At 60.6% G+C, this 27036-nt stretch overlaps 1 protein-coding gene across 1 annotated transcript; it reads left to right on the top strand.

Moving 5' to 3' along the window:
- The first annotated feature begins 21 nt into the window (after positions 1-21).
- DDB1 (damage specific DNA binding protein 1) lies at positions 22-23777 on the top strand. The gene is made up of 27 exons (XM_068170100.1): positions 22-222; positions 2190-2338; positions 2422-2538; positions 6662-6883; positions 8615-8729; positions 8835-8932; positions 9196-9354; positions 10332-10415; positions 10645-10761; positions 11124-11226; positions 11854-11929; positions 12012-12120; positions 12277-12455; positions 12547-12710; positions 12798-12905; positions 13955-14162; positions 15152-15247; positions 15475-15586; positions 16094-16217; positions 16821-16985; positions 17774-17868; positions 18017-18187; positions 19990-20099; positions 20899-21068; positions 22008-22110; positions 22504-22627; positions 23532-23777. The coding sequence occupies exons 1-27, from the start codon at positions 162-164 to the stop codon at positions 23613-23615; spliced, it is 3423 nt and encodes a 1140-aa protein (XP_068026201.1). The 5' UTR covers positions 22-161; the 3' UTR covers positions 23616-23777.
- Positions 23778-27036: the final 3259 nt, after the last annotated feature.

The raw sequence follows: 27036 nt of genomic DNA, 5'->3' as shown, positions 1-27036 counted from the left end.
CTTCCGGTGACGTCAGGGCGGCGGCGGCGGGCGGCAGGGGCGGTGCGAGCGGCGCAGAGGCCGCGAGCGGCGGGGACCCGGTGCTGCTTCCCGCGCGGCCCCTGGGCCCGGCTTGCCTCCGCCCGAGCCATCCCCCCCCCGCGCCCCCGCCCGCCGCCGCCATGTCTTACAACTACGTCGTGACGGCGCAGAAGCCCACGGCCGTGAACGGCTGCGTCACCGGTACCGCGCGGCACCCCCCCCCCCCCCCCCCGCCCGCACGGCGAGGCCTGTGGGACCCGGGGGCGCCGGCGGGAAGGGGGACAGGGGGGGTGGGGAGCACGGAGCATCGAGGAGCTGCAGGGACACTGAGGGTCTGAGGGGTCAGCGAGGCACCAGGGGGCTGTGGGGATGCTGAGGTCCTTGCAGGGGGGCAGAGCGGGGGGGGGGGGGGTGGGACAGTTGTGTGCGGAGGGGACTGGGGGGGTGCTGAGGGCTCTGAGGGACTTGTGGGGTACTGGGGAGGGTGCTGAGGCCCCTGGGGAGGTGCTGAGGCTGCTGGCGGCGGGCTGGGGGGGCAAGGGGAGGAGGTTGAGGTTCCCGGAGGGGCTGTGGGGCGGTGGAGGTGTCCGGAGGGGTTGTGGGGCAGTGGAGGCTCCCGGAGGGCTTGTGGGGCGGTGGAGGCTCCCGGAGGGGTTGTGGGGCAGTGGAGAAGTGCTGAGGCCCCTAAGGGGCTGCTGAGGCTCCTGGAGGTGCTGTAGGGCACTGGAGAAGTGCTGAGGCCCCTAAGGGGCTGCTGAGGCTCCTGGGGGTGCTGCGGGGCACTGGAGAAGTGCTGAGGCCCCTAAGGGGCTGCTGAGGCTCCTGGGGGTGCTGTGGGGCACTGGAGAAGTGTTGAGGCCCCTAAGGGGCTGCTGAGGCTCCTGGGGGTGCTGTGGGGCACTGGAGAAGTGCTGAGGCCCCTAAGGGGCTGCTGAGGCTCCTGGGGGTGCTGCGGGGTACTGGAGAGGGCGCTGAGGCTCCTGAGGGGTTCCAAAGAGTGTTACAAGTAGTGGGGACTCAGAATGTGGGGGTGAAGTGAGGTTCCTTGACAGGGGGGACAGGGTGCTGTGGGAGGAGGTGGTGGTGAAGGTCTGTCTTTTTCTCTTCCTCTTCCCTTCCCCTGAGGTGTTTTGGGGTGTTACAGGCTTCTCTGCAGAGAGAAGGTGGTGGAAAGGAGTCTCAGGTGTAAGGATGGAAGAGAGATCCTGGGGAAGGAGGAGGAATGGGAGCTCAGGGGTGGGGAATTGATGAAGAGCCTCAGGAGTAAGGATGGAAGAGAGATCCTGGGGAAGGAGGAGGAGGAATGGGAGCTCAGGGATGGGGGAGTGCTGAGGAGCCTCAGGAGTAAGGATGGAAGAGAGATCCTGGGGAAGGAGGAGTCCAGGGATGGAGAATTGCTGAGGAGCCTCAGGAGTGAGGATGGAAGAGAGATCCTGGGGAAGGAGGAGTCCAGGGATGGAGAATTGCTGAGGAGCCTCAGGAGTGAGGATGGAAGAGAGATCCTGGGGAAGGAGGAGTCCAGGGATGGAGAATTGCTGAGGAGCCTCAGGAGTGAGGATGGAAGAGAGATCCTGGGGAAGGAGGAGTCCAGGGATGGGGGACTGATGAAGAGCCTCAGGAGTAAGGATGGAAGAGAAGTCCTGGGGGAGGAGGAGGAGGAGCCCAGGACCACCCGGTGGCCCCGCAGCAGCTGCAGGCCAGGGCTGCAGGCCACCAGCCCGGCCAAGGAGTCACCAGCACAGCTTGCCACCGAGTTCCCCAGCTTCTTGGAGACCTGGTGGCACAGAGAGGTGGTGGTGGGGCATAGGAGCTGGCCAAGCCAAGCCCTGTGGAGGCGGAAGGGGGCAGCGAGGGGCAGCTTGGGCTCACCTCCGTGGTGGCGCAGAGCAGCCCAGGCTGCCTTCAGCTCCGAGTCCGAGCTCTGTCGGGAAGTGGCAGGGAGGGCAAGGTCCACCACAGGGCAAGGACTTGGAGCCCAGGGATGGGGGATTGCTGAGGGGCCTGGCTGTGGTGGGAGGAAGGAGCTGAGATCCGGGGGCGCTGCAGGGCCCAGGCTCCCCCCGGGGTCTGGAGCTCCTGCGGCCGCTCGGCGAGAGCAGCCCCGGGGGGGGGTGGCTCCCGGCGGGGTGGCCCTGGCTGGAGGGTGGCTTCTTCCCTCCCTGCCCCAGGCCACTTCACCTCAGCCGAGGACCTGAACCTGCTGATCGCCAAGAACACGCGGCTGGAGATCTACGTGGTGACGGCGGAGGGGCTGCGGCCGGTCAAGGAGGTGGGGATGTACGGCAAGACCGCCGTCATGGAGCTCTTCCGCCCCAAGGTGGGTGCTGCCGCGGGCCGGCAGGCGGCGGGGGGCGCCGGGAGGAGCCTCCCGAAGGGGCCCTGACCGCTCTGCTCCGGCAGGGGGAGAGCAAGGACCTGCTGTTCATCCTGACGGCCAAGTACAACGCCTGCATCCTGGAGTACAAGCAGAACGGCGACAGCATCGACATCATCACCCGGGCCCACGGCAACGTGCAGGTGAGTGCTGCTCAGGCGCCCCCCTTGGCAGCAGGGATCCTGGGGATGAGCCAGCAGTGTGCCCTCAGGGTGGCCAGGGTCTTCTCAGGGTCTGTGTGGCACCAGGGACAGGGACCCTGGGTGGCTTCTCATCTAGACTAAAGCCAGCTCTGGAGGCCTGGAGCTTGTGGTGTGCCCCAGGGGCCTGGGCTGTGCTCACCCTCCTCCTCCTCCATGGCTCTGTGACCTCTCTTCCTGCTTGATCCAGGGTGAATCAGTGAGCTCCATCCATGAGCCATCACACTGAGATCCCATGAGCTCCCCCATCTCCCACCCTGGGCAGCTTTTAGCTGTTAGACAAAACCAGAGGAGCTTGCTCAAGGTTGGAAAAGGTTTCTTAGGGTGGCCAGGATCTTCTCAGGGTCTGTGTGGCACCAGGCACTGGGACCCTGGGTGGCTTCTCAGCAAGACTGAACTCAGCTCTGGAGGCCTGGAGCTTGTGGTGTGCCCCAGGGCTGTGCCCAGTCTTGTCCAACATCTTCATCAATGACCTGGATGAGGGGATGGAGTTAGGCCCTCAGCTGGTGGCACAGCACTGGGAGGAGTGGCTGGCCCCCATCAGGCTCTGCTGCCATGCAGGGAGACCTGGCCAGGCTGGAGAGGTGAGGGAGGGAAACCTCATGGAGTGCAACCAGGGCAATGGAGGGTCCTGCAGCTGGGGAGGAACAACCTCCTGCAGCAGTGCAGGGCAGGGGGGGCCTGCTGGGAAGCAGCTCCAAGGAGGAGCTGGCAGTGCTGGGGGACAAGTTGCCCATGGGGCAGCAGTGTGCCCTGGTGGCCAAGAAGGTCAATGGTGTCCTGGGGGCATGAAGAAGAGTGTGGGCAGCAGGGCCAGGGAGGTTCTCTTCCCCCTCTTTTCTGTCCTGGTCAGGCCACAGCTGAAGTCCTGGCTCCAGTTCTGTGCTCCCCAGCTCCAGAGAGCCTGGGAACTGCTGGACAGAGTTCAGGGGAGGCTCTGAAGGTGCTGAGGGGCCTGGAGCAGCTCTGTGAGGAGCAAAGGCTGAGAGCCCTGGGGCTGTGGAGCCTGCAGAAGAGCAGCCCCAGAGGACAGCTGAGCAATGCTCAGCAAGAGCTAAAGGAGCTGTGGGGGGCAAGAGGCTGGGGCCAGACTCTGCTGAGTGGTGGCCAGGGCCAGGCCAAGGGGCAGGGGGCACAAAGTGGCAGGCAGGAGGTTGCCTCTGAGGCTGAGGAGAAAGTTGTTTGGGCTGAGGGTGCTGGAGGCCTGGAGCAGGCTGCCCAGAGAGGTTGTGGAGTGTCCTTGTGTGGAGAGCTTGCAACCCCCCCTGGGCACTGTGCTGCTGGGCAGGGTGCTGTGGGTGCCCTGCTGGGGCAGGGGGCTGGGGCTGGCTGAGCTCCACAGCTCCCTTCCAACCTCACCATTTGCTTTGGTGTTGATGATCCCTCACCTCACACTCTCTCCAGTGGGGTCGCTCTGCTGCCAGAGGTTTTTGCCTGTGGTGAGTGGGGCTCAGGGCCTGTGGACACAGCTGGAGCTGTGCTCTTGGGGTGGTTTGCAGAGCAGAGTCACAGAGGCATGGAGTGGTTTGGCTTGCAGGAGCATTTCAAGCTTAGTCCTGCAGTGAGCCAGGACACCTCCAACTGGATCAGGTTGCTTGAGAGCCCCATTGTGAAGAATTGTGGATAGGGCCCTTCCCCCTTCCCCCTTTCCCCTCCCCCCCCAACCCTTTTTTCCTGGTTTATGTGGACTAAACTGCTGCTTTTGAGCAGGTGACAAATCCACAAGGCCCTCTGTGACAGTTTTAGGCTTCTAGCCACCAGCCAGAGGGTTTCCATCAGCTCCCAAACCACAGCAGCTCCGTTCTCTTCCCAGGCACTGAGCTCCTGCTGGTGGAGCTAAGCAGAGGGTGGTGGGCAGGAGGGGGTGGTGGGCAGGATGCCCTCTCAAGTGACACATTGGTGTGCTGGGTTGGGGGTGGGGTTGGAGCAGTTCTTGATCTTCCTGTGGCACCCTTGTGCCTGGTGTGACCTGCAGCTGGTGATATCAGCCCCTGCCAGGGAGCTCTGAGGGGCTCTGTGGAGGCTGATAACGGTGCTGGATTTCTGGGGGTGGATATTTGCTTGCCCAAAGCACTTCATGAGATGACTTCATGGTGGGAAGGACCTCCAGGATCATGGAGTCCAACCCTGCTGCTGCAAGGGAGCAGGACAGGAGAGGGCAGTGTGACTTGGGCAGCTGGGGAGAGACAAGGAGGGTCAATGCATTCTGCTGGCAGAGGCACAGAGTGGGATTGGTGGGCAGAGACCTTGCAGGTCATGGAGCCCAACCCTTCCCCCAGCACTGCCCAGGGCACCACCAAACCCTCAGCACCACAGCTCCAGGGTTCTGAAACCCTTCCAGGGCTGGGGACTCCACCACTGCCCCTGGGCAGCCTGGGCCAGGCCTTGACAACCCTCAAGGACAAGAAATTGTTCCTCATGGCCAACCCCAACCTTCCCTGGGGCACCTTGAGGCCCTTTCCTCTTGTGCTGGCACTTGTTCCTTGGCAGAAGAGACCTTCTCCAGTTGCAGGGCCTGCTCCTGGAGTGCTGGGAGAGAGGAAGTGTGTGCAGTGGGAGCTGTGCCAGGCTCTCTGGTGAGCAGGGACGCTCTTCTTCACTGCCTGCCTCACCTTGGGCTTGGCTGATGATACTTTGAAGCCTCTTAGGAGGTGTAGAAGGAGTTCCTCAGCTGAGAGCTGCTAACAGGAGGCAGCAGTGTGCCCTGGTGGCCAAGAGGACCAATGGGATCCTGGGGTGCATTAAGAGGAGGGTGGAGGGAGGTTCTCCTCCCCCTCTGCTTTGCCCTGGTGAGACCACACCTGGAATATTGCCTCCAGTTTTGGGCTCCCCAGTTCAGGAGGGACAGGGATCTGCTGGAGAGAGTTCAGTGGAGGGCTGTGAGGATGCTGAAGGGACTGCAGCACTGCCCTGTGAGGAGAGGCTGAGAGCCCTGGGGCTGTTCAGTCTGGAGAGGAGAAGACTGAGAGGGGATCTGATCAATGCCTATCAATAGCTGAGGGCTGGGGGTGAGGAGGGAGGGGACAGGCTCTGCTCAGCTGCACCCTGTGACAGGACAAGGGGCAATGGATGGAAACTCCAACACAGGAGGTTCCACCTCAACAGGAGGAGGAACTTCTTCACTGTAAGGGTCACAGAGCACTGGAACAGGCTGCCCAGGGAGGTTGTGGAGTCTCCTGCTCTGGAGCCTTCCAAGCCCCATCTGGATGTGTTCCTGTGTGCCCTGTGCTGGGTTCTCTGCTCCTGCTCTGGCGGGGGGGGGGGGGTTGGACTCATAATAATAATAAACCAGGTTGGAAGAGACCTTCAAGGTCGTCGTGTCCAACCCATCAACCAATCCAACCCACCCAAACAACTAACCCATGGCACCAAGTGCCTCATCCAGGCTCTTCCTAAACACCTCCAGTGATGGTGACTCCACCACCTCCCTGGGCAGCACATCCCAATGGCCAATCTCTCTTGCTGGGAGGAATTTCTTCCTAACATCCAGCCTAAACCTCCCCTGCCACAGCCTGAGACTGTGTCCTCTTGTTCTGGTGCCGCTTGCCTGGGAGAAGAGACCAACCCCCACCTGGCTCCAACCTCCCTTCAGGTGGTTGTGGAGAGCAAGAAGGTCTCCCCTGAGCCTCCTCTTCTCCAGGCTAAGCAACCCCAGCTCCCTCAGCCTCTCCTCCCAGGGCTGTGCTCCAGACCCCTCCCCAGCTTTGTTGCCCTTCTCTGGACACATTAGTGTCATAGTATCATAGTATCAGTCAGGGTTGGAAGGGACCACAAGGATCATCTAGTTCCACCCCCCAGCCTCTCAACCTCTTTCCTAACCTGAGGAGCCCAGAACTGGACACAGGACTCCAGGTGTGGCCTCAGCAGTGCTGAGCACAGGGCACAATGACCTCCCTGCTCCTGCTGGCCACACTGCTCCTGCTGCAGGCCATTGATCTCCAGAGGTCCCTCCTAACCCCATCCCTCCTGTGAGCCTGTGGTTGTCCTCTCCCAAGACCAGCCAGGGCTGGTGCTGTGACTCTAACCCGCCTTTCTGCTTCCCCTCTGCCGGGGCTGCGGCGCTCAGGACCGCATCGGGCGGCCCTCGGAGACTGGCATCATCGGCATCATCGACCCCGAGTGCCGCATGATCGGCCTGCGCCTCTACGACGGCCTCTTCAAGGTCATCCCCCTGGACAGGGAGAACAAGGAGCTCAAGGCTTTCAACATCCGCCTGGAGGAGCTGCAGGTCATCGACGTCAAGTTCCTCTACGGCTGTCAGGCTCCCACCATCTGCTTTGTCTATCAGGTACCTCCCGCTAGGGGGCGCTCCCGGGGGGAGCTGCCGGAGCCTGCGTCCGGCCGAGGCCTCCGGCTTGGGAGGGGCAGCGGCGCGGCCTGGGATCGACGGCAGGCAGGGCAGGGGGTGGCTCTGGCTCCTCCAGGAGGCTCAGGGTGTAGCCATGGGGGAAGATCAGAGAATCAAGAAGGTTGGAAATGACCTCAGAATCACCGAGGTTGGAAGAGACCTCATAGCATCAGTCAGGGTTGGAAGGGAGCACAAGGATCAGAGTGTCATAGCATCAGTCAGGGTTGGAAGGGACCACAAGGATCAGAGAGTCATAGCATCAGTCAGGGTTGGAAGGGAGCACAAGGATCAGAGTGTCTTAGCATCAGTCAGGGTTGGAAGGGAGCACAAGGATCAGAGTGTCATAGCATCAGTCAGGGTTGGAAGGGAGCACAAGGATCAGAGTATCATAGTATCATAGCATCAGTCAGGGTTGGAAGGGACCACAAGGATCAGAGTGTCATAGCATCAGTCAGGGTTGGAAGGGACCACAAGGATCAGAGAGTCATAGCATCAGTCAGGGTTGGAAGGGAGCACAAGGATCAGAGTGTCATAGCATCAGTCAGGGTTGGAAGGGAGCACAAGGATCAGAGTGTCATAGCATCAGTCAGGGTTGGAAGGGAGCACAAGGATCAGAGTGTCATAGCATCAGTCAGGGTTGGAAGGGACCACAAGGATCAGAGTGTCTTAGCATCAGTCAGGGTTGGAAGGGAGCACAAGGATCAGAGTGTCATAGCATCAGTCAGGGTTGGAAGGGAGCACAAGGATCAGAGTGTCATAGCATCAGTCAGGGTTGGAAGGGACCACAAGGATCAGAGTGTCTTAGCATCAGTCAGGGTTGGAAGGGAGCACAAGGATCAGAGTGTCATAGCATCAGTCAGGGTTGGAAGGGACCACAAGGATCATCTAGTTCCAACCCCCCTGCCATGGGCAGGGACACCCCACACTGGATCAGCCTGGCCAGAACCTCATCCAGCCTGGGCTTAAACACCTCCAGGGACAGGGCCCCAACCACCTTCCTGGCCAACCCATTCCAGGGCTTCACCACTCTCATGGGGAAGAACTTCCTCCTCACATCCAGCCTGAATCTCCCCACCTCCAGCTTCATTCCATTCCCCCTAGTCCTATCACTACCTGAGATCCTGAGCAGTCCCTCCCCAGCCTTCCTGTAGGCCCCCTTCAGATACTGATCATCAAGCCCAACCTGTCACCCAACCCCTCCTGACAACTAAACCACGGCTCCAAGTGCCACATCCAGTCCCTTTTAGAACACCTCCAGGGATGGGGGAAGGAGGTGGGGATGTACCAGCCCCAGAGGGCAGCTAAGCAATGCTCAGCAAGAGCTAAAGGAGCTGGGGCGGGGCAAGAGGCTGGGGCCAGACTCTGCTCAGTGGTGCCAAGGGGCAGAGGGCACAAAGTGGCAGGCTGAAGCTGAGGAGAAGGTTGTCTGGTGTGAGGGTGCTGGAGGCCTGGAGCAGGCTGCCCAGAGAGGTTGTGGAGTGTCCTTGAGGGAGGCCAAGGAGAAGGTGGGAAGCCTCAGCCTCAGCAGCTCACTGGGCTTGGCTCTTTGTCAGGAGATGAGCTGGAGCCTCTCCTTGGATGAGGTGGCTCTCCTGCCAGCTCCACCTGCAGTCCCTGGCCGTGCACATGAGGCTGTCCCCAGCCTGCAGCTTCCTGTGGCTTCTCTTTCAGGACCCCCAGGGTCGCCACGTCAAGACCTACGAGGTGTCCCTGCGCGAGAAGGAGTTCAACAAAGGGCCTTGGAAGCAGGAGAATGTGGAGGCTGAGGCCTCCATGGTCATTGCAGGTTGGCCCTTCCCCTAAAGCTCTTCTCTCCTGCCTCTCCCTCGGGGCCAGATCGCCTCCTGCTCCCAGGTTCCCTGACAGGACATTGACCTTCTCTCCCCCGCAGTGCCGGAGCCTTTTGGAGGTGCCATCATCATTGGGCAGGAGTCCATCACCTACCACAATGGTGACAAATACCTGGCCATAGCTCCACCTATCATCAAGGTGAGCGATTTGAGGGACCCAGGGACCCCTCCCCTGTCCTTCCACTGCTCCCACAGGGCTCTTTTGTTGGGGCTGCTCGGAGCCAGGAACTCCGCTCCTGGCCGAGCTGCTTTGGGTGCCCCTGCTTCAGCAGGGATTGGGCTGGCTGATCTCCAGAGGTCCCTCCCAGCCCCACCCTGCTGGGATTGGGATGAGCCCTTGCTGGCTGGCCCCCTGGGGCTGTCTCAGCTGGCTGCTGAGCGCCCCTCCCCGCTTGGCTGCAGCAAAGCACCATCGTCTGCCACAACCGCGTGGACCCCAACGGCTCCCGCTACCTGCTGGGGGACATGGAAGGACGGCTCTTCATGCTGCTGCTGGAGAAGGAGGAGCAGATGGATGGCACTGTCACCCTGAAGGACCTGCGTGTGGAGCTGCTTGGGGAGGTAGGACCTGACCACAGCCCTGCCCCCGGGGCTCCCTCGCTCCTGGCCGTGGGGCCGGGGGCGTCATGTTATCATAGAATCAGTCAGGGTTGGAAGGGACCACAAGGATCAGCTAGTTCCAACCCCCCTGCCATGGGCAGGGACACCCCACACTACATCAGCCTGGCCAGAGCCTCATCCAGCCTGGGCTTAAACACCTCCAGGGACGGGGCCTCGACCACCTCCCTGGACAAATCCATTCCAGGGCTTCACCACTCTCATGGGGAAGAACCTCCTCCTCCCCTCCAGCCTGAATCTCCTCACCTCCAGCTTCATTCCATTCCCCCTAGTCCTATCACTCCCTGAGATCCTGAGCAGTCCCTCCCCAGCCTTCCTGTAGCCCCCTTCAGGTACTGGAAGACCACAATGAGGTCACCTCAGAGCCTTCTCTTCTCCAGACTGCACAGCCCCAGCTCCGTCAGTCTGTCCTCACAGGAGAGGTGCTCCAGCCCTCTGATCATCCTTGTGGCCCTTCTCTGGACATGTTCCAGCACCTCCACATCCCTCTTGTCATAGGGACTCCAGAACTGGAGGCAGTACTCCAGGTGGGGTCTCCCCAGGGCTGAGTAGAGGGGGAGGATCACCTCCGTCCCAGCCGAGGGCTGAGGGGCGGCGGCTGTGTCTCCTCTGGAGCCCGGGGTGGTGATGATGTCTCAAGGTTGTCCCAGCTGTTAAGTTGCTGGGGGAGGGGAAATAATCCCTGTCTGGGCACTTGGAAGGTTAAATCATCTGCCCAAGTTCTCACCTGGAGCTTCTGAGCTGCCCTGGGGAGAAGCTTGGACTCTGTGGAATAGGTGAAGGGATTAAACTGCCCTTTCCTTGCGGCCTCAGTCTTCCTGTGGGGCTGCAGCTCGGGTGTGGTTCTTGCAGGGTGTGGTAGGGTGCTGGTGGTGGTGCTGGTAGTGGTGGTGGTTCACCTGCATCTTCTCCATCCCCAGACATCCATTGCAGAGTGCTTGACCTACCTGGACAACGGGGTCGTGTTCGTCGGCTCTCGGCTCGGCGACTCCCAGCTCGTGAAGGTGTGTGGCAGATGTCTCCTGGCTGAGCTGTGTCTCCAGGCAGGACTTCTGATACCTGTTTATTTCCACCATGGTCTTAAGTGGAGACATTTTGCTTCCTTCTCTGCTCTAACTCCCTTCCATGTGCTTGGGAGGGGTTGGGCAAGGTGGCCTTCAAAGGGACCCTTCCCACCCGATGTGTTCTGTGAGCCTTGCACGTTGAAAGCCACTGACTCTGCTTTCTCCCTAGCTCAATGTGGACAGCAATGAGCAGGGCTCCTATGTGGTGGCTATGGAGACCTTCACCAACCTTGGCCCCATTGTTGACATGTGTGTGGTGGACCTGGAAAGGCAAGGCCAAGGGCAGGTAACGTGGATTCTGCTTTGCTTCAGCCTGCTGCTGAGGGTGGTCAGATGTAAGTGTGGGTTTGTTCATGGAGGGGGGGGGAGGGGGAAAGGCTTAGAAACCACTCAGTGGAGGATCTCAAAAGTCTCATCCAGGTGCAGGGATGGTGGTATTGAGGGCCTACAGTGAAGGAGAGAGGAGGTTCACTCTTGGGTACCCCTGCTCAGGAGGAGGTTGCAGTCGGGAGCGATCGGCTGCCGAAAGCCTTCCTCTGAGGGGTGGAGAAGATGGGTGCCCCGTCTTGCCCTCCAGCCAGCACTGCCAGGAGGAGTAGGGAAGCTTCTCAGCAATGTGTGGTTAAAGATCATTTGCTTCTCCTCCAGCTGGTCACCTGCTCAGGGGCCTTCAAAGAGGGTTCCCTGCGGATCATCCGGAACGGGATTGGGATTCACGAGCACGCCAGCATCGACCTGCCAGGGATCAAAGGTGGGGGAGCTCTCCTGTGCTCTGAGACACGACCCAGGCCTGAGGGACCAGTGGGGACACGTCCTGTGTGTGCACTGAGGGTGAGGGGTGGGACAGGGCACATGCCACCCACCAGCTGTTGGAAGAGTGGGGTTGGCTTTGGGCCCCTCCCTCCAAAAAGGGCATTGAGCAGGTCCAGAGAAGGGCAGGGGAGCTGGGGAAGGGCCTGGAAAACTTCTGAGGCACCTGGGGTTGTTGAGCCTGGAGATAAGGAGGCTGAGGGAAGACCTTCTGGCTTTCTCTCCAGCTCTCTGAAAGGAGGTTGGAGCCAGGTGGGGGTCAGACCCTTCTTCCAAGGAACAAGTGTGACAGGGCAGGAGGAAAATGGCCTCGAGTTGCCCTAGGGGAGGTTTGGATTGGACATGAGGAACCCTTTATGGAAAGGGTTGTCAAGGCCTGCCCAGGGCAGTGGGGGAGTCCCCATCCCTGGAGTGGCTTCAGAGCTGTGGAGATGGGGTGCTGAGGGCCATGGTTTGGTGGTGCCCTGGCAGTGCTGGGGTCATTGGTTGGACTCTCCTGAGCTTAAAGGTCTTTTCCAACCCAAACCATTCTGTGACTCTCAGCTTCCCTGTGGCCTCTCTCTTGCAGGCCTGTGGCCCCTGAGGTCAGACTCTCACCGTGAAACAGACAATACCTTGGTGCTGTCCTTTGTGGGCCAGACCAGGTAAGGTGGGGCTAAAGCTGAGCCAGGCTCTCAGCCACCCCTGTGGGAGCTTGCTAGAACAGCACTGCCTTCTCCTGCCCAGGGTGCTGATGTTAAATGGAGAGGAGGTAGAAGAGACAGAGCTCACAGGGTTTGTGGATGATCAGCAGACCTTCTTCTGTGGCAATGTGGCACATCAGCAGCTGATCCAGGTAATGCCAGGTCCAAGGAAGCACAGATGGTGACCTTCCAGCCCGTGGTGGTGGTGGGGGGGGGGCCAGCTTAGATCTGTGCCGCTGCCGAGAGCCAGGGCTGCCTGGGTGTTGGGAGCAGCTCTGGCTCTGAGCAGAGGTGTTGTCCCTGCCCAGATCACCTCTGCTTCGGTCAGGCTGGTTAGCCAGGAGCCCAAAGCCCTGGTGAGTGAGTGGAAAGAGCCCAATGGGAAGAACATCAGCGTGGCTTCCTGCAACAGCAACCAGGTGGTGGTGGCCGTGGGACGGGCCCTCTACTACCTGGAGATCCGGCCTCAGGAGCTCAGGCAGATCAGGTGGGTCTCTAATCCTTCCCCCAGGGGCCTCTCAGCTCTGCTGCCTTGCCCAGGCACTCAAGCCTGCTCTCTGCTTCCTCCTTCCTGCCAGCTGCACAGAAATGGAGCACGAGGTGGCCTGCCTGGACATCACCCCCCTGGGGGACAGCAACGGCATGTCCCCGCTCTGCGCCATCGGGCTCTGGACTGACATCTCTGCCCGCATCCTGAAGCTGCCTTCCTTTGAGCTGCTGCACAAAGAGATGCTGGGAGGAGGTGGGGCCCTGCTGCCTGGTGGCAGTGGTCACTGAGCTGCCTGCAGGTGGCTGATGTCCCTCATGGCTCTTCTCTTGCTCCCTGCAGAAATCATCCCTCGCTCCATCCTGATGACGACCTTTGAGAGCAGCCATTACCTGCTGTGTGCCCTGGGGGATGGGGCCCTCTTCTACTTTGGCCTCAGCCTTGAGACAGGTGACAGCAGGAGCTGCTGGACAGGGTGGTTTGGGCTCCTTGCCCCCTTCTTGATGTGCTTTCACCCTTCTGGAGAGATCTCTGTGTTGCCTTCTGGAGAGATCTCTGTGTTGCCTTCTGGAGAGATCTCTCTCTTTCTTGTTCTGGTGGCATCATGCTCAGATGGGTGTAGCTGTGAGTGAACTGGGAGCTGGTGGATTTCTCCAACTGCTTTGAGTCACAGCAACCCCATGAAGGCTCCAGGCTGGGGGCAGAGTGGCTGCAAACTGTCTGGTGCAAAAGGACCCAGTGGGGGGTCAGTGACAGTGTCTGGGAATGAGCCAGGGGGTGCCCAGGTGGCCAAGGAAGCCACCAGCAGCCTGGCCTGGAGCAGCAAGAGTGTGGCCAGCAGGAGCAGGGCAGGGATTGTCCCCCTCCTGGGCACTGCTGAGGCCACAGCTGGAATCCTGGGGTCAGCTGTGAGCCTCTCACTCCAAGAAGGACATTGAGGAGCTGGAGCAGGTCCAGGGAAGGGCAACCAAGCTGGGGAAGGGTCTGGAGAAGAGGGCTGGGGAGGAGCAGCTGAGGGAGCTGGGGGTGTTGAGCCTGGAGCAGAGGAGGCTGAGGGGAGAGCTTCTGGCTCTCTGCAGCTCCCTGCAAGGAGGCTGCAGCCCAAGCTCTTGTGCCAAGGAACAAGGGACAGGGCAAGAGGAAAGGGACTGGTGATTCGGGTTGGCCATGAGGAACAATTTGTTGCCCTTGAGGGTTGTCAAGGCTTGGCCCAGGCTGCCCAGGGCAGTGGTGGAGTCTCCATCCCTGGAGGGGTTCCTGAGCTGTGGTGCTATGGTGCTGAGGGCCATGGCTTGGTGGTGCCCTGGCAGTGCTGGGTTCAGGGTCGAGCTCCATGACCTCGAAGACCTCTTCCCGCCAGCCCCGCTCTGTGCCTCCACCGGCGGGAGGCAGCTCACCCTCCTTGTCTCTTCCCAGCTGTCACAGCCACCTTGCCTTCTGCTGTCCTCCTCTTGGGGCCTCCCTTGCAGCAGCTCCCAACACCTGCTCCTTCCCTGCAGGGCTGCTGAGTGACCGCAAGAAGGTGACCCTGGGCACCCAGCCGACCGTGCTGAGGACCTTCCGCTCCCTCTCCACCACCAACGTCTTCGCCTGCTCCGATCGCCCCACCGTCATCTACAGCAGCAACCACAAGCTGGTCTTCTCCAATGTCAACCTGAAGGAGGTGAACTACATGTGTCCCCTCAACTCAGATGGCTATCCTGACAGGTGGGCCTCTCACCTTGCCTTGCCTTGGCTGGGGCAGGGGGTGGAGAGCTGCGGGCTCCGGAGCGTGGGCAGCCTGAAGTCGGCAGGTGGGATTCCCCCAAAGGAGTTCTGAGTAGTGGGGAGAGCAGGGAGGATGTGGCTGTGCCACCAACCTTCCAAGCACAGTATGCTCACACTGTGCTCAGCACTGGTTAGGCCACACCTTGAGTCCTGTGTCCAGTTCTGAGGCCCCCTCAGATTAGGAAAGATTTTGAGCTGCTGGAAGGTGTCCAGAGAAGGGCAACAAAGCTGGGGAGGGGTCTGGAGCACAGTCCTGGGAGGAGAGGCTGAGGGAGCTGGGGTTGCTTAGCCTGGAGAAGAGGAGGCTCAGGGCAGACCTCATTGCTCTCTCCAACTCCCTGAAGGGAGGTTGGAGGCAGGTGGGGGTTGGGCTCTTCTCCCAGGCACCCAGCACCAGAACAAGAGGACACAGTCTCAAGCTGTGCCAGGGGAGGTTTAGGCTGGATGTTAGGAAGAAGTTCTTCATAGACAGACAGATTGGCCATGGGAATGTGCTGCCCAGGGAGGTGGTGGAATCCCCATGCCTGGAGGTGTTTAGGAAGAGACTGGATGGGGTGCTTGGTGCCATGGTTGAGTTGGTTAGATGGTGTTGGGTGATAGGTTGGGCTGGATGACCTCTGAGGTGAGGTCTGGTGTGGTCTGGTCTATTCTATTCTATCCCACTCTATCTATTCTATCCCACTCTATCTATTCTATCCCACTCTATCTATTCTATCCCACTCTATCTATTCTATCCCACTCTATCTATTCTATCCCACTCCATCTATTCTATCCCACTCCATCTATTCTATCCCACTCCATCTATTCTATCCCACTCCATCTATTCTATCCCACTCCGTTCTATTCTATCCCACTCTGTTCTATCCTATTCTTTCCTATCCTATCCTGTCCTATCATATTCTCATGGTGTTTCTCTTCCCCCCCTCCAGCTTGGCCTTGGCCAACAACAGCACCCTGACCATCGGCACCATTGATGAGATCCAGAAGCTCCACATCCGCACAGTTCCCCTCTATGAATCACCCAGGTGAGCTGAGCAGGGACAGGGGGCCTGGCTTGAGGAGCTCTGCTCTGCTCTGCTCTGCCCCATGGGACAAGGCTGTGGGGAGACATCCCCCCCCTCAGCCTTCCCCTCGTGGGCTCAGTTGATCCTGCAGGCCGCTGTGCCAGCTCTCTGGTCTCCAGAGCCTCTGTGCTGCCCTTGGGGTGGCCTTTCCTGGCTCTCCTGCCCACCCAAGTCTCTTTGTCCCCCAGGAAGATCTGCTACCAGGAGGTGTCTCAGTGTTTCGGTGTCCTCTCCAGTCGGATCGAAGTGCAGGACGCCAGTGGGGGCACCACTGCCCTCAGACCCAGTGCCAGCACCCAGGTGAGGAGGAGCTGGGAGACCAGCCCTGGGCTGTGGGTATCATCATTCCTCAAGCCAAACCCTGGTGCAGGTTGTCCTTGACAGCCTTCAGCCTCTCCCTTGGGCAGCCTGGGAGGAGATGGGGTGCTGAGATTCCCTCCATGGTGGTGACAAGGGCTCTTTGTGCTGCTCTCCAGCAGCCTGGCAGATCACATTTGGGTTTGGGGCTCCTCCTTCAGTCAGGTTTCTCTTTGGTCTCAGGTGGTTTCCTTCTCCCAGGGGTGCTGTCACAAGGGCCCTTCAGGCAGTAGCTCTGCTGGAAGGCACAGCAATCCATGAACTCTTCCATCAATGCTCTTGCTCAGTGCTGCTGCCTTCATGTCACCCTTCTGAGCCAGTCCACTTGTTCAGGCCCAGGGAGCTCCTTGCTTCACCTTCTCTCTGTTCTTATGGTCCTTGCTTGCCTCAACCCATGGAGAGCAGCAGGAGGACTTGCTGGATGTCACAGGATGTCTCCTTGTGTCTTAGGCCTTGTCCAGCAGTGTGAGCACCAGCAAGCTGTTCTCCAGCAGCACAGCACCACATGAGACATCCTTTGGTGAGGAGGTGGAGGTGCACAACCTGCTCATCATAGATCAGCACACCTTTGAAGGTACCAAGCCCAAATCACACAGAGTCCCAGCATGGTGGTGTTGGAAGGGAGCTCTGGAGCTCAGCCAGCCCCAGCCCCCTGCCCCAGCAGGGCACCCACAGCACCCTGCCCAGCAGCACAGTGCCCAGGGGGGGTTGCAAGCTCTCCACACAAGGACACTCCACAACCTCTCTGGGCAGCCTGCTCCAGGCCTCCAGCACCCTCACCCCAAACAACTTTCTCCTCAGCTTCAGAGGCAACCTCCTGCCTGACACTTTGTGCCCTCTGCCCCTTGGCCTGGCCCTGGCCACCACTCAGCAGAGTCTGGCCCCAGCCTCTTGCCCCCCACAGCTCCTTTAGCCCTTGCTGAGCATTGCTCAGCTGCCCTCTGGGGCTGCTCTTCTGCAGGCTCCACAGCCCCAGGGCTCTCAGCCTTTGCTCCTCACAGAGCTGCTCCAGGCCCCTCAGCACCTTCAGAGCCTGCCCTGGACTCTCTGCAGCAGTTCCCAGGCTCTCCTGGACTGGGCAGCCCAGAGCTGGACAAGCTGCTCTGCCCACCTTGGGAGATGCTTCCTTCCAGGACCTGAAGGACTCATTTCTCCTTCTTTCTCCCTCTTTGCCCAGTGCTTCATGCTCACCAGTTTCTGCAGAATGAATATGCCCTCAGCCTGGTCTCCTGCAAGCTGGGCAAGGACCCCAACACCTACTTCATTGTGGGCACTGCCATGGTGTACCCCGAGGAGGCAGAGCCCAAGCAGGGTCGCATCGTTGTCTTCCACTACTCTGATGGTAAGAGCAAGGCCTTGGAGACACAGATTGCTTTGGGTTGAAGGCACCTTCAAAGCTTCTCTAATCCATGTCCCCTGCAGCCAGCAGGGACAGCCCCAACCACAGCAGGCTGCTCAGAGCTCCCAACCAACCTGAGCTGCAGTGGTGCCAGGGCTGGGGCAGCTCCCAGCTCTCTCTGGGCAGCCTGGGACAGGCTCTCACCACCCTCAGGGGCAAACATTTCTCCCTCCTCTCCAGTCTGTCAGTTCCAAACCATCAGCCCTTGTCCTGGCACAAAGGGCCCTGCTCCAAAGTCTGTCCCCAGCTTTCTTCTCAGCCCCTTGAAGCACTGAAAAGCCACCAGAAGGTCTCCCTGTGGCCTTCTCTTTTCCAGGCTGAACAACCCCAACTCCCTCAGCCTGGCCTCCCAGCAGAGGGCTTCACCCCTCTGATCATTTTCGTGGCCCCCATGGCTGAGTCCAGCTGCTTGAGGGTGAGCAGAGATGAGCTCCTCAGGCTCAGGAGACTGGTGGGAGTTTTTCCTGAGGGATCTGTTGTCAGCTGCCCACAGCCAGGAGCTGTAGGTGCTGTCAGTCCCCTGCAGGCCCTCCCAGCTCTCTCCCTCCCTCTGGAGAAGCCCAGGAGCCCCTCCCCAGCGCTGCCTCCTGGGACTTGCTTCGCTTCTCCTTGCCTTGCATCTCCCCTGCGGTTCTGGTCCCCAGGGAATGTGCTAGAGGGGGCAGTGCTGTTCAGGCCAGCCTGTTTGGGAACCCAGGACAGGAGCTGAGCCCTCCCTGGCTTTATTGCAGGGAAGCTGCAGAGCCTGGCTGAGAAGGAGGTGAAGGGAGCTGTCTACTCCATGGTGGAGTTCAACGGCAAGCTCTTGGCCAGCATCAACAGCACGGTAAGCGGCTCCCAGCGCCCTGGCTCGGGCTGGGGAGCACATCTTTGGAGCTGGGAGCTCCTCAGGCTGCTGCCTGCTGCCTGCTGGGCAGGGTGAGGAGGCTGGGCTGGGCCTCCTTGGCGGCTCAGAGGCCTGTCCCTCGGCCCAGGTGCGCCTCTACGAGTGGACGGCGGAGAAGGAGCTGCGCACGGAGTGCAACCACTACAACAACATCATGGCCCTCTACCTGAAGACCAAGGGGGACTTCATCCTGGTGGGGGACCTGATGCGCTCTGTCCTCCTCCTCGCCTACAAACCCATGGAAGGCAACTTTGAGGAGGTATCAGTGCTGCTAAAAGCTCTTCAGGCAGGTCTTGCCCAGCCCAAAGCCTTTCTGAGGTCATCCAGTCCAACCAGAGAATAGCCAGGCTAGCAAAGACCTCAGAGCTCAGCAAGTCCAACCTGTGCCCCAGCACCTCCTGACTGCTGCACCATGGCTCCAAGGGCCACAGCCAATCCCCTCTTGAACACCTCCAGGGGTGGGGACTCCACCACCTCCCTGGGCAGCACATCCCCAGGGCCAATCTCTCTGTCTGGGAAGAACTTTCTCCTCACCTCCAGCCTAAACCTCCCCTGGCACAGCTTGAGACTGTGTCCTCTTGTTCTGGTGCTGCTTGCCTAGGAGAAGAGACCAACCTCCCTAACCTGTCACACCTCCCTTCAGGGAGTTGTACACAGCAAGGAGGTCTCCCTTGAGCCTCCTCTTCTCCAGGCTAAGCAACCCCAGCTCCCTCAGCCTCTCCTCACAGGGCTGTGTCCCAGACCCCTCCCCAGCCTCCTTGCCCTACTCTGGACACCTTCAAGTCTCTCAATGTCCTTCTTAAACTGAGGAGCCCAGAACTGGACACAGGACTCAAGGTGTGGCCTAACCAGTGCTGAGCACAGGGCACAATGACTTCCCTGCTCCTGCTGGCCACACTCTTCCTAATGCAGGTCAGGATGCCCTTGGCCTTCTTGGCCACTGCTGGCTCCTGTTCAGCTGCTATCAATCAGTACCCCCAGGTCCCTCTCTGCCTGACTGCTCTCAGCCACTCTGACCTCATCAACCCAGCAGCACCATGGCCACTAAACCCTCTCCCCCACCAAGTGTCATGGCCACACATTTCTTGGGCCCCTCCAAGGTCTTGGTTGAAGGTCTGCTGGGAGCTCTTGCTGCCTCTTCCAGCAGGCTCAGGCAGGGGGAGCAGCGTTGAAGGTAATGCTCAGTTTGCTGATGACACCAAGTTGGGTGGCAGTGTTGATCTGCTGGAGGCCCTGCAGAGGGGCCTGGCCAGGCTGGATCCATGGTGAGCTCAATGGGATGAGGCTCAACCAGGCCAAGAGCTGGGTCCTGCACCTGGCTCACAACCACCCCAGGAAGGCTCCAGGCTGGGGGCAGAGTGGCTGGAAACTGCCTGGTGGGAAAGGAGCTGGCAGGGGGAGCAGCTGGAGAGGAGCCAGGGGGTGGCCAAGGAGGCCACCAGCAGCCTGGCCTGGAGCAGCAAGAGTGTGGCCAGCAGGAGCAGGGCTGAGGGGAGACCTTCTGACTAACTCCCTGTAAGGAGGCTGCAGCCAGGTGAGGGTTGGGCTCTTGTGGCAAGGAACAAGTGAGAGGACAAGAGGCAATGGCCTCAAGTTGCCCCAGGGCAGGTTTAGGCTGGACTTGAGGAACAATTTGTTGCCCTTGAGGGTTGCCAAGGCCTGGCCCAGGCTGCCCAGAGGGAGCAGCCTTTGGGTGCCCGCTGTGGGCAGCTGCCTTCTGGCCATCCTGTCCTCCACTTGGACTGGCTGGATGTGGCTGTAGCTGTGTGTCTCTGTCAGCAGGAGGCACTTAGCTGGCTGCTGGCCCACCTCCACGTTCAGGTGCCCCCTGGGCACGGCTTTGGCAGGGGCTGCTCTTTGTTCACCCCAGGAGCGCCCTGGCCTCGGCCCAGCGCCGCTCAGGAGGCCACCTCCAGAAGGCAGAGGATGCTTCTGACATTCAGAGGAGGACAGGCTGGATGCCCACCTTGCTCCTGAGCGTTGGTGTGGGGTTGGATGAAGCTGCTGGGTGCCAGGGCCAGGCCATCTGGACCCTCTGTGTCTCCTCTTGTGCCCTTGCAGATTGCCAGGGACTTCAATCCAAACTGGATGAGCGCCGTGGAGATCCTGGACGACGACAACTTCCTGGGAGCAGAGAATGCTTTCAACCTCTTTGTGTGCCAGAAGGACAGGTGAGGCAGGGGCTGAGGGCACCTTCTGGCCTCCTCCACCACAGGAGGTGTGAGTGTGTCAGGCAGGAGCACAGAATCATAGATAGAATGGTCAGGGCTGGAAGGGAGCTCAAGGCTCAGCCAGCTCCAACCCCCCTGCCATGGCCAGGGACACCTCACACCACAGCAGGTTGCTCACAGCCACCTCCAGCCTGGCTGCAAACACCTCCAGGCAGGAGGCTTCCACCACCTCCCTGGGCAGCCTGTGCCAGGCTCTCACCACCCTCCTGGGGAACAACTTCTTCCTCACAGCCAATCTCAATCTCCCCACTTCTAGTTTTGCTCCATCCCCCCCAGTCCTATCCCTCCCTGACACCCTCCCAAGTCCCTCCCCAGCTTTCCTGGAGCCCTCTTCAGATACTGGAAGGCCACAGGAAGGTCTCCTTGGAGCCTTCTCCAGCCTGAGCAGCCCCAGCTCCCTCAGTCTGTCCTGATAGCAGAGCAGCTCCAGCCCTCTGCTCATCCTCATGGCCCTTCTCTGGACACCTTCCAGCACCTCCAGCTCCTTCCTGGCACAGAGGCTCCAGCACTGGACACAGAGCTCCAGGGGTGGTCTCCCCAGAGGGGCAGAATCCCCTCCCTGGCCCTGCTGGCTCTGCTTCTCCTGCTGCAGCCCAGGATGGGATTGGCTCTGTGGGCTGCAGTGCCCAGCAGCACAGGCAGCTCTGAGGGGGGCAGGCTGGCTGGGGGCAGGAGGAGCTTTGTGCAGCCTCCCAGCCCTGCCCTGCCCTGCCCCAGCGAGGTGCTTTGTGGGTTTCAGCGCGGCCACGACGGACGAGGAGCGCCAGCACCTGCAGGAGGTGGGGCTGTCCCACCTGGGAGAGTTTGTCAACGTCTTCTGCCATGGCTCCCTGGTCATGCAGAACCTGGGGGAGACCTCCACGCCCACCCAGGGCTCCGTCCTCTTCGGCACAGTCAACGGCATGATCGGTAAGGGCCGGGCTGCCGCGGCGCCCCCTGCCGGCCGCGCCCTGCCCCTGCCCCCAGCCTCTGGCCCTCACTGCTTGGAACCAGCCAGGCTGGAAAAGACCTCAGAGGTCATCCAGTCCAACCTGTTACCTAACACCCAACACCTCCTGACAGTTAACCCATGGCTCCAAGAGCCACAGCCAAGCCTTGCCTGAGCACCTCCAGGGGTGGGGACTGCACCACCTCCCTGGGCAGCACATTCCCATGGCCAATCTCTCTGGCTGGGAAGAACTTCTTCCTCACCTCCAGCCTAAACCTCCCCTGGCACAGCTTGAAGACTGTGTCCTCTTGTTCTGGTGCTGCTTGCCTAGGAGAAGAGACCAACTCCCACCTGGCTACAACCTCCCTTCAGGGAGTTGGAGAGAGCAAGAAGGTCTCCCCTGAGCCTCCTCTTCTGCAGGCTAAGCAACCCCAGCTCCCTCAGCCTCTCCTCACAGCCCTGTGCTCCAGCCCCCTCCCCAGCCCTGTGCTCCAGCCCCCTCCCCAGCCCTGTGCTCCAGCCCCCTCCCCAGCCTCCTTGCCCTTCTCTGAACACCTTCAAGTGTCTCAATGCCCTTCTTAAACTGAGGGGCCCAGAACTGGACACAGGACTCAAGGTGTGGCCTAAGCTGAGCACAGGGCAGAATGACCTCCCTGCTCCTGCTGGCCACACTGTTCCTGCTGCAGGCCAGGATGCCCTTGGCCTTCTTGGCCAGCTGGGCACACTGCTGGCTCATGTTCAGCTGTCCCACTTGAGTGGCACTCTGGTGTCACACTCCCCTCAGAACCCTGCTTTGCTCTCTGGGTCACTTTGAGGCTCTTTCCTTGTCCAGGCTCTCCTGGGCAGCAGTTTCCAACACAACTCCAGTGCTGGCCATCTGCCCTGGGGTGAGCCTTGAACCTCCCACACCCATCTTGCAGGCCTGGTGACCTCCCTGTCAGAGAGCTGGTACAACCTTCTCCTGGACATGCAGAACAGGTTGAACAAAGTCATCAAGAGTGTGGGCAAGATTGAGCACTCCTTATATCCTTTGGTAGCTGCAGGAGCATGGGCCAGGTAAACCTGAGAGCTCCTCTTTGCTGGGACCCTCTGGTGGGAGTGATGAGCAGGTAGAAGCTCCACCAAGAGCTTGGCTCAGCTGAACCAGGACACTGGTCTGTGTTGGGACCCTCTGGTGAGGGTGAAGCTGATGTGGGGAAGGAGGTGATGCTGTTTGCCAGAGCTGTGTGCTCGAAGGGAGGGTGCCTGTGGTGGAGAGGAGCCCTGTCTCACAGGCTTGGAGGCTGGCTTTGTGGGAGCCCAAACCTGTGGCCCACGTGCCAGGAGGCTCCTGCTGCAGCACTGTGGGGCTGTTGGGGGGCACCAGGAGGTGAGGGGCTGCTCCCTGGGGGTTGGGCTGCTCCTTGACACCGGCACCTGGAGATCCTTCCACACCGAGCGCAAGACAGAGCCGGCCACAGGCTTCATCGATGGCGACCTGATTGAAAGCTTCCTGGACATCAGCAGGCCCAAGATGCAGGAGGTGGTGGCAAACTTGCAGGTGAGATGATGCTTGGGCTCTTCAAAAGGGGCCTGGGGTTGGGAGTTGATGACAGCAGCTGGAGGTGAGCCAGGGAGTGGCCAAGGAGGCCCCCAGCAGCCTGGCCTGGAGCAGCAAGAGTGTGGCCAGCAGGAGCAGGGCAGGGATTGTCCCCTGGGCTGGGCACTGCTGAGGCCACAGCTGGAATCCTGGGGGCAGTTTTGAGCCTCTCACTCCAAGAAGGACATTTTGGGGCTGGAGCAGGTCCAGAGAAGGGCAATGAGGCTGGGGAGGAGTAGCTGAGGGAGCTGGGGGTGTTGAGCCTGGAGCAGAGGAGGCTGAGGGGAGGCCTTCTGGCTCTCTGCAGCTCCCTGCAAGGTTGGTCTCAAGGAACAACCCCATGTGCAGCAGGTCCAGAGCAGGGCAACCAAGTTGGGGAGGGGTCTGGAGAAGAGGGCTGGGGAGGAGCAGCTGAGGGAGCTGGGGGTGTTGAGCCTGGAGCAAGGGAGGCTGAGGGGAGAGCTTCTGTCTCCCTGCAACTCCCTGCAAGGTTGGTCTCAAGGAACAAGTGCCAGGACAAGAGGGAATGGCCTCAAGTTGCCCCAGGGCAGGTTTAGGTTGGCCAGGAGGAACAATTTGTTGCCCTTGAGGGTTGCCAAGGCCTGGCCCAGGCATCCCTGGAGGGGTTTCCAAGCCCTGGAGCTGGGGTGCCGAGGGCCATGGTTCGGTGGTGCCCTGGCTGCGCTCCAGGCTCTGGAAGGTCTCTCCCAAGCCAAGCTTCCAAGCTGGCAGTGGAGCCCCTGCCCAGCACTGCAGGGCTGCAGTGAGGCAGTGGCTGCTGAGGACATCAGCCTTCCCCCAGGGCCAGGGGTGGTGTGGGAAGGGTCTCCAGCCCCTCAGCCGCCTCCCCGCCCCTTGCCCGCAGATCGACGACGGCAGCGGCATGAAGAGGGAAGCCACCGTGGACGACCTGATCAAGATCGTGGAGGAGCTGACCCGCATCCATTAGCAGCAGCCAGGCCCCTTCCCACGACAGCCTTCCTCCACCTCCAGCAGGGCGATCTCCTCCAGGCTGGAGAAGCTTCTCTCCCTCGGAGCCCCCTGCCGGCCGCGCTCAGCGCCCGGCGGCGCTTCGCCCCTAGGGGACGTGGGGGGAAGGAGTCTCTGAGGTCTGGGGGGGGAGGGGGGTTGGGGAGGGGGGAAAGCCAGCTTTTAAACATGTTTTGAGGGGGGTGGGGTGGTCGGTCAGGCACCATGCTTGGACTCCAGGATCCCTGCAGGCTTGGCTGCTGAGCCCAGAGCTGGGCTTTGCTGCTTGCTGCTGCTGCTGGAGGCCAGCGCTCAGCCCAGGCCCTGCCCTTGCCCCCCGGGGGTTTGCTCTTCACCCTTCTCCTTAGGAGCTGAGTTTTAGGGGTGTGGTTGGGTTGGGTTTTTGCTTTTTCAGTTTGACCTTTTGGGGGGTTTTGGACTCCCCTGGCTTCCTTTGTGAGGGTCCAGAAGAGGAGCTGGAGGGTGAGGGCTGGAGGAGCCATGCGGGGCTGAGGAGGGAGAGGCTCTGAGCCCTTTCCTCTTGCTCCCCACGGGGCCTGTGGCTCGCTCAGGGAGGGAAGTCCTGGGAAGCTTCAGCAGTGGTTGGATTCTGAGCTTTACCAAATAAAGTAGTCCATGAGGAAAGGTCTCTCCCATGACTGTGAGGAGGGGACCCTCCTCTTCCCGAGCTCAAGGCAGTTTTGCATCTGTTCCTTGCTGGATTGGGGCTGCAGGTGCTGAGATGGGAGTCTGTGCTCCAGCTGCAGTCCTCTGGATGGGGAGCCCTGGGAGACCTCACTTCCTCTTCAGGTGCTGGATGATGAGGCTCAGGCTTGTCCTCCTCAAGCTGGATTGTGCTGGGTTGAAGTTCTCCACGTGGATTAATCATTACCCTCCTGCTCTCCACTCCTCTGTGTGTGCTCTGCACTCTGCCCTCACCTCTGGACTGCTGTCAAATTCCACATGAGGAGCCTGTGCTCACCCTCCTCCTCCTCCATGGCTCTGTGACCTCTCTTCCTGCTTGATCCAGGGTGAATCAGTGAGCTCCATCCATGAGCCATCACACTGAGATCCCATGAGCTCCCCCATCTCCCACCCTGGGCAGCTTTCAGCTGTTAGACAAAACCAGAGGAGCTTGCTCAAGGTTGGAAGAGGTTTCTTAGGGTGGCCAGGATCTTCTCAGGGTCTGTGTGGCACCAGGCACTGGGACCCTGGGTGGCTTCTCAGCAAGACTAAACTCAGCTCTGGAGGCCTGGAGCTTGTGGTGTGCCCCAGGGGCCTGGGCTGTGCCCAGTCTTGTCCAACATCTTCATCAATGGCCTGGATGAGGGGATGGAGTTAGGCCCCCAGCTGCTGGCACAGCACTGGGAGGAGTGGCTGGCCCCCATCAGGCTCTGCTGCCATGCAGGGAGACCTGGCCAGGCTGGAGAGGTGAGGGAGGGAAACCTCATGGAGTGCAACCAGGGCAATGGAGGGTCCTGCAGCTGGGGAGGAACAACCTCCTGCAGCAGTGCAGGGCAGGGGGGGCCTGCTGGGAAGCAGCTTCAAGGAGGAGCTGGCAGTGCTGGGGGACAGCAAGTTGCCCATGGGGCAGCAATGTGCCCTGGTGGCCAAGAAGGCCAATGGTGACCTGGGGGCATGAAGAAGAGTGTGGGCAGCAGGGCAAGGGAGGTTTTCCTCCCCCTCTTTTCTGTCCTGGTCAGGCCAAGGCTGGAGCACTGGGTCCAGTTCTGGGCTCCTGGGAACTGCTGGAGAGAGCCCAGGGGAGGCTCTGAAGGTGCTGAGGGGCCTGGAGCAGCTCTGTGAGGAGCAAAGGCTGAGAGCCCTGGGGCTGTGGAGCCTGCAGCAGAGCAGCCCCAGAGGGCAGCTGAGCAATGCTCAGCAAGAGCTAAAGGAGCTGTGGGGGGCAAGAGGCTGGGGCCAGCCTCTGCTGAGTGGTGGCCAGGGCCAGGCCAAGGGGCAGAGGGCACCAAGTGTCAGGCAGGAGGTTGCCTCTGAAGCTGAGGAGAAAGTTGTTTGGGGTGAGGGTGCTGGAGGCCTGGAGCAGGCTGCCCAGAGAGGTTGTGGAGTGTCCTTGTGTGGAGAGCTTGCAACCCCCCCTGGGCACTGTGCTGCTGGGCAGGGTGCTGTGGGTGCCCTGCTGGGGCAGGGGGCTGGGGCTGGCTGAGCTCCAGAGCTCCCTTCCAACACCACCATGCTGGGGATGGGGTCTTTAAGTCCTCCAGAGCAGCAGTGGAAGCTCCTTGCAGCAGCCAGGGGTGGGCTGCCTCCTGAAAGAGAAGCTCCTGCTGCAAGCACCCCTGGGGCTCCTCCTGCCATCTTCGTTCTGCTCTCTCCTAGGTGGTCCCAGGAGAAGGCTATATTTGGCCATGTCTCTGCTGGGCTGGGGCTGGGGGGGAGCAGACAGCAGCTTTTATGAGCTGGGATGTTTGGGCTCTGCATTCCCCTGCCCACAGCTGCTTCTTCCCTTGGCTTCTCCCCAAGGTTGGAAGTGGGGAGGAGATGTTCAGCAAGCCTAAGGAGCCCAGCAGGGCTGGCTCTGTGCTCTCCTTCCCCACTAGAACTGGGTGGGGAGAGAGAGAGACTGGTGCTGAAGGTGGTGTCTGTGTCCCCCCCACACCTTTTCTGTGTGCCAGAGGCCTGCTTCAAAGTGCTGCTGGGCAGGGCAGGGCAGGGGCTTGTCCCATGCCACTGGTCACACTCCAACCACCCTCCCCCCCCACCAGGAGCTGGGGCTGTTGTGTCCCCCCTGGGACTGAGCTTTCCTTGCTCCTCCTCTATAATCTGGGGGTCATGCACCCCTGGAGCCAGCATGTGTCCTCCCCCCAGGAGCTTGCTCTGGAAGCAGTGATGGTGCTGGGGGTCACACTGTGTGCAGCTTGGCTGACCCCCAACCCCCTTTCTCTGGTGGGTGTGGGGGAAAGTAGCACCGACTGTGGAGCTGGGGGCTGGAGGGGTGGTCCCCTCTCTGAAGCTGAAGACCTCACCCCCCAGCTTTGCCCCAAGCAGCCCTTTGCTCCCTGGCATCAATCATTTACCTGTGACCTTCAGCCCACCAGCCCAGGAAGGGTTGAGGGGCCAGGATGGGGGTGGGTTGGTTGGTTGGGGGGAGGTGAAGCTTTGGAGCAAGGTGCCCCCACTCTAGGGGTGTCCCACAGCACCCTGCACCCTTCTCCCCAGCCCAGCTCCACTTTGGCCTCTTTCTCTGCTGCGTGCTGCTCGATGGTGGGTCCCAGTGCAGGACTGGGAAGGCAGCCCAGTGCCTCCAGGAGGGAGGAGGAGGAGGGGTGGGGAGAGGCCATGTCAGAGCTTTGCCAGATGTGAGAAAGGAGAGCAGAAGGGGGAGGGGGGGGGGACACACAAGCTTTCCCTGCTGCCTCCCCCCTCCTCGAGGACCCCCT

The sequence above is a fragment of the Melanerpes formicivorus genome, unplaced genomic scaffold, assembly GCF_026170545.1.
Source record: "Melanerpes formicivorus ecotype bairdi unplaced genomic scaffold, bMelFor1.0.p_v2 SCAF_281, whole genome shotgun sequence".
In the NCBI taxonomy this organism is placed as follows: Eukaryota; Metazoa; Chordata; class Aves; order Piciformes; family Picidae; genus Melanerpes; species Melanerpes formicivorus.
Note: the sequence above shows the minus strand (reverse complement) of the source record. Positions and strands in the feature narration are given on the sequence as shown.

What these genes read in the sequence shown, in the direction of transcription:
- DDB1 (XM_068170100.1), top strand. Translation starts at nt 162, where the DNA reads ATGTCTTACAACTACGTCGTGACGGCGCAGAAGCCCACGGCCGTGAAC. An exon ending in TGGAGCTCTTCCGCCCCAAG is followed by an intron (nt 2,339 to 2,421) that starts GTGGGTGCTGCC and finishes CTGCTCCGGCAG; the next exon opens with GGGGAGAGCAAGGACCTGCT. An exon ending in TGGAAGGCAACTTTGAGGAG is followed by an intron (nt 18,188 to 19,989) that starts GTATCAGTGCTG and finishes GTGCCCTTGCAG; the next exon opens with ATTGCCAGGGACTTCAATCC.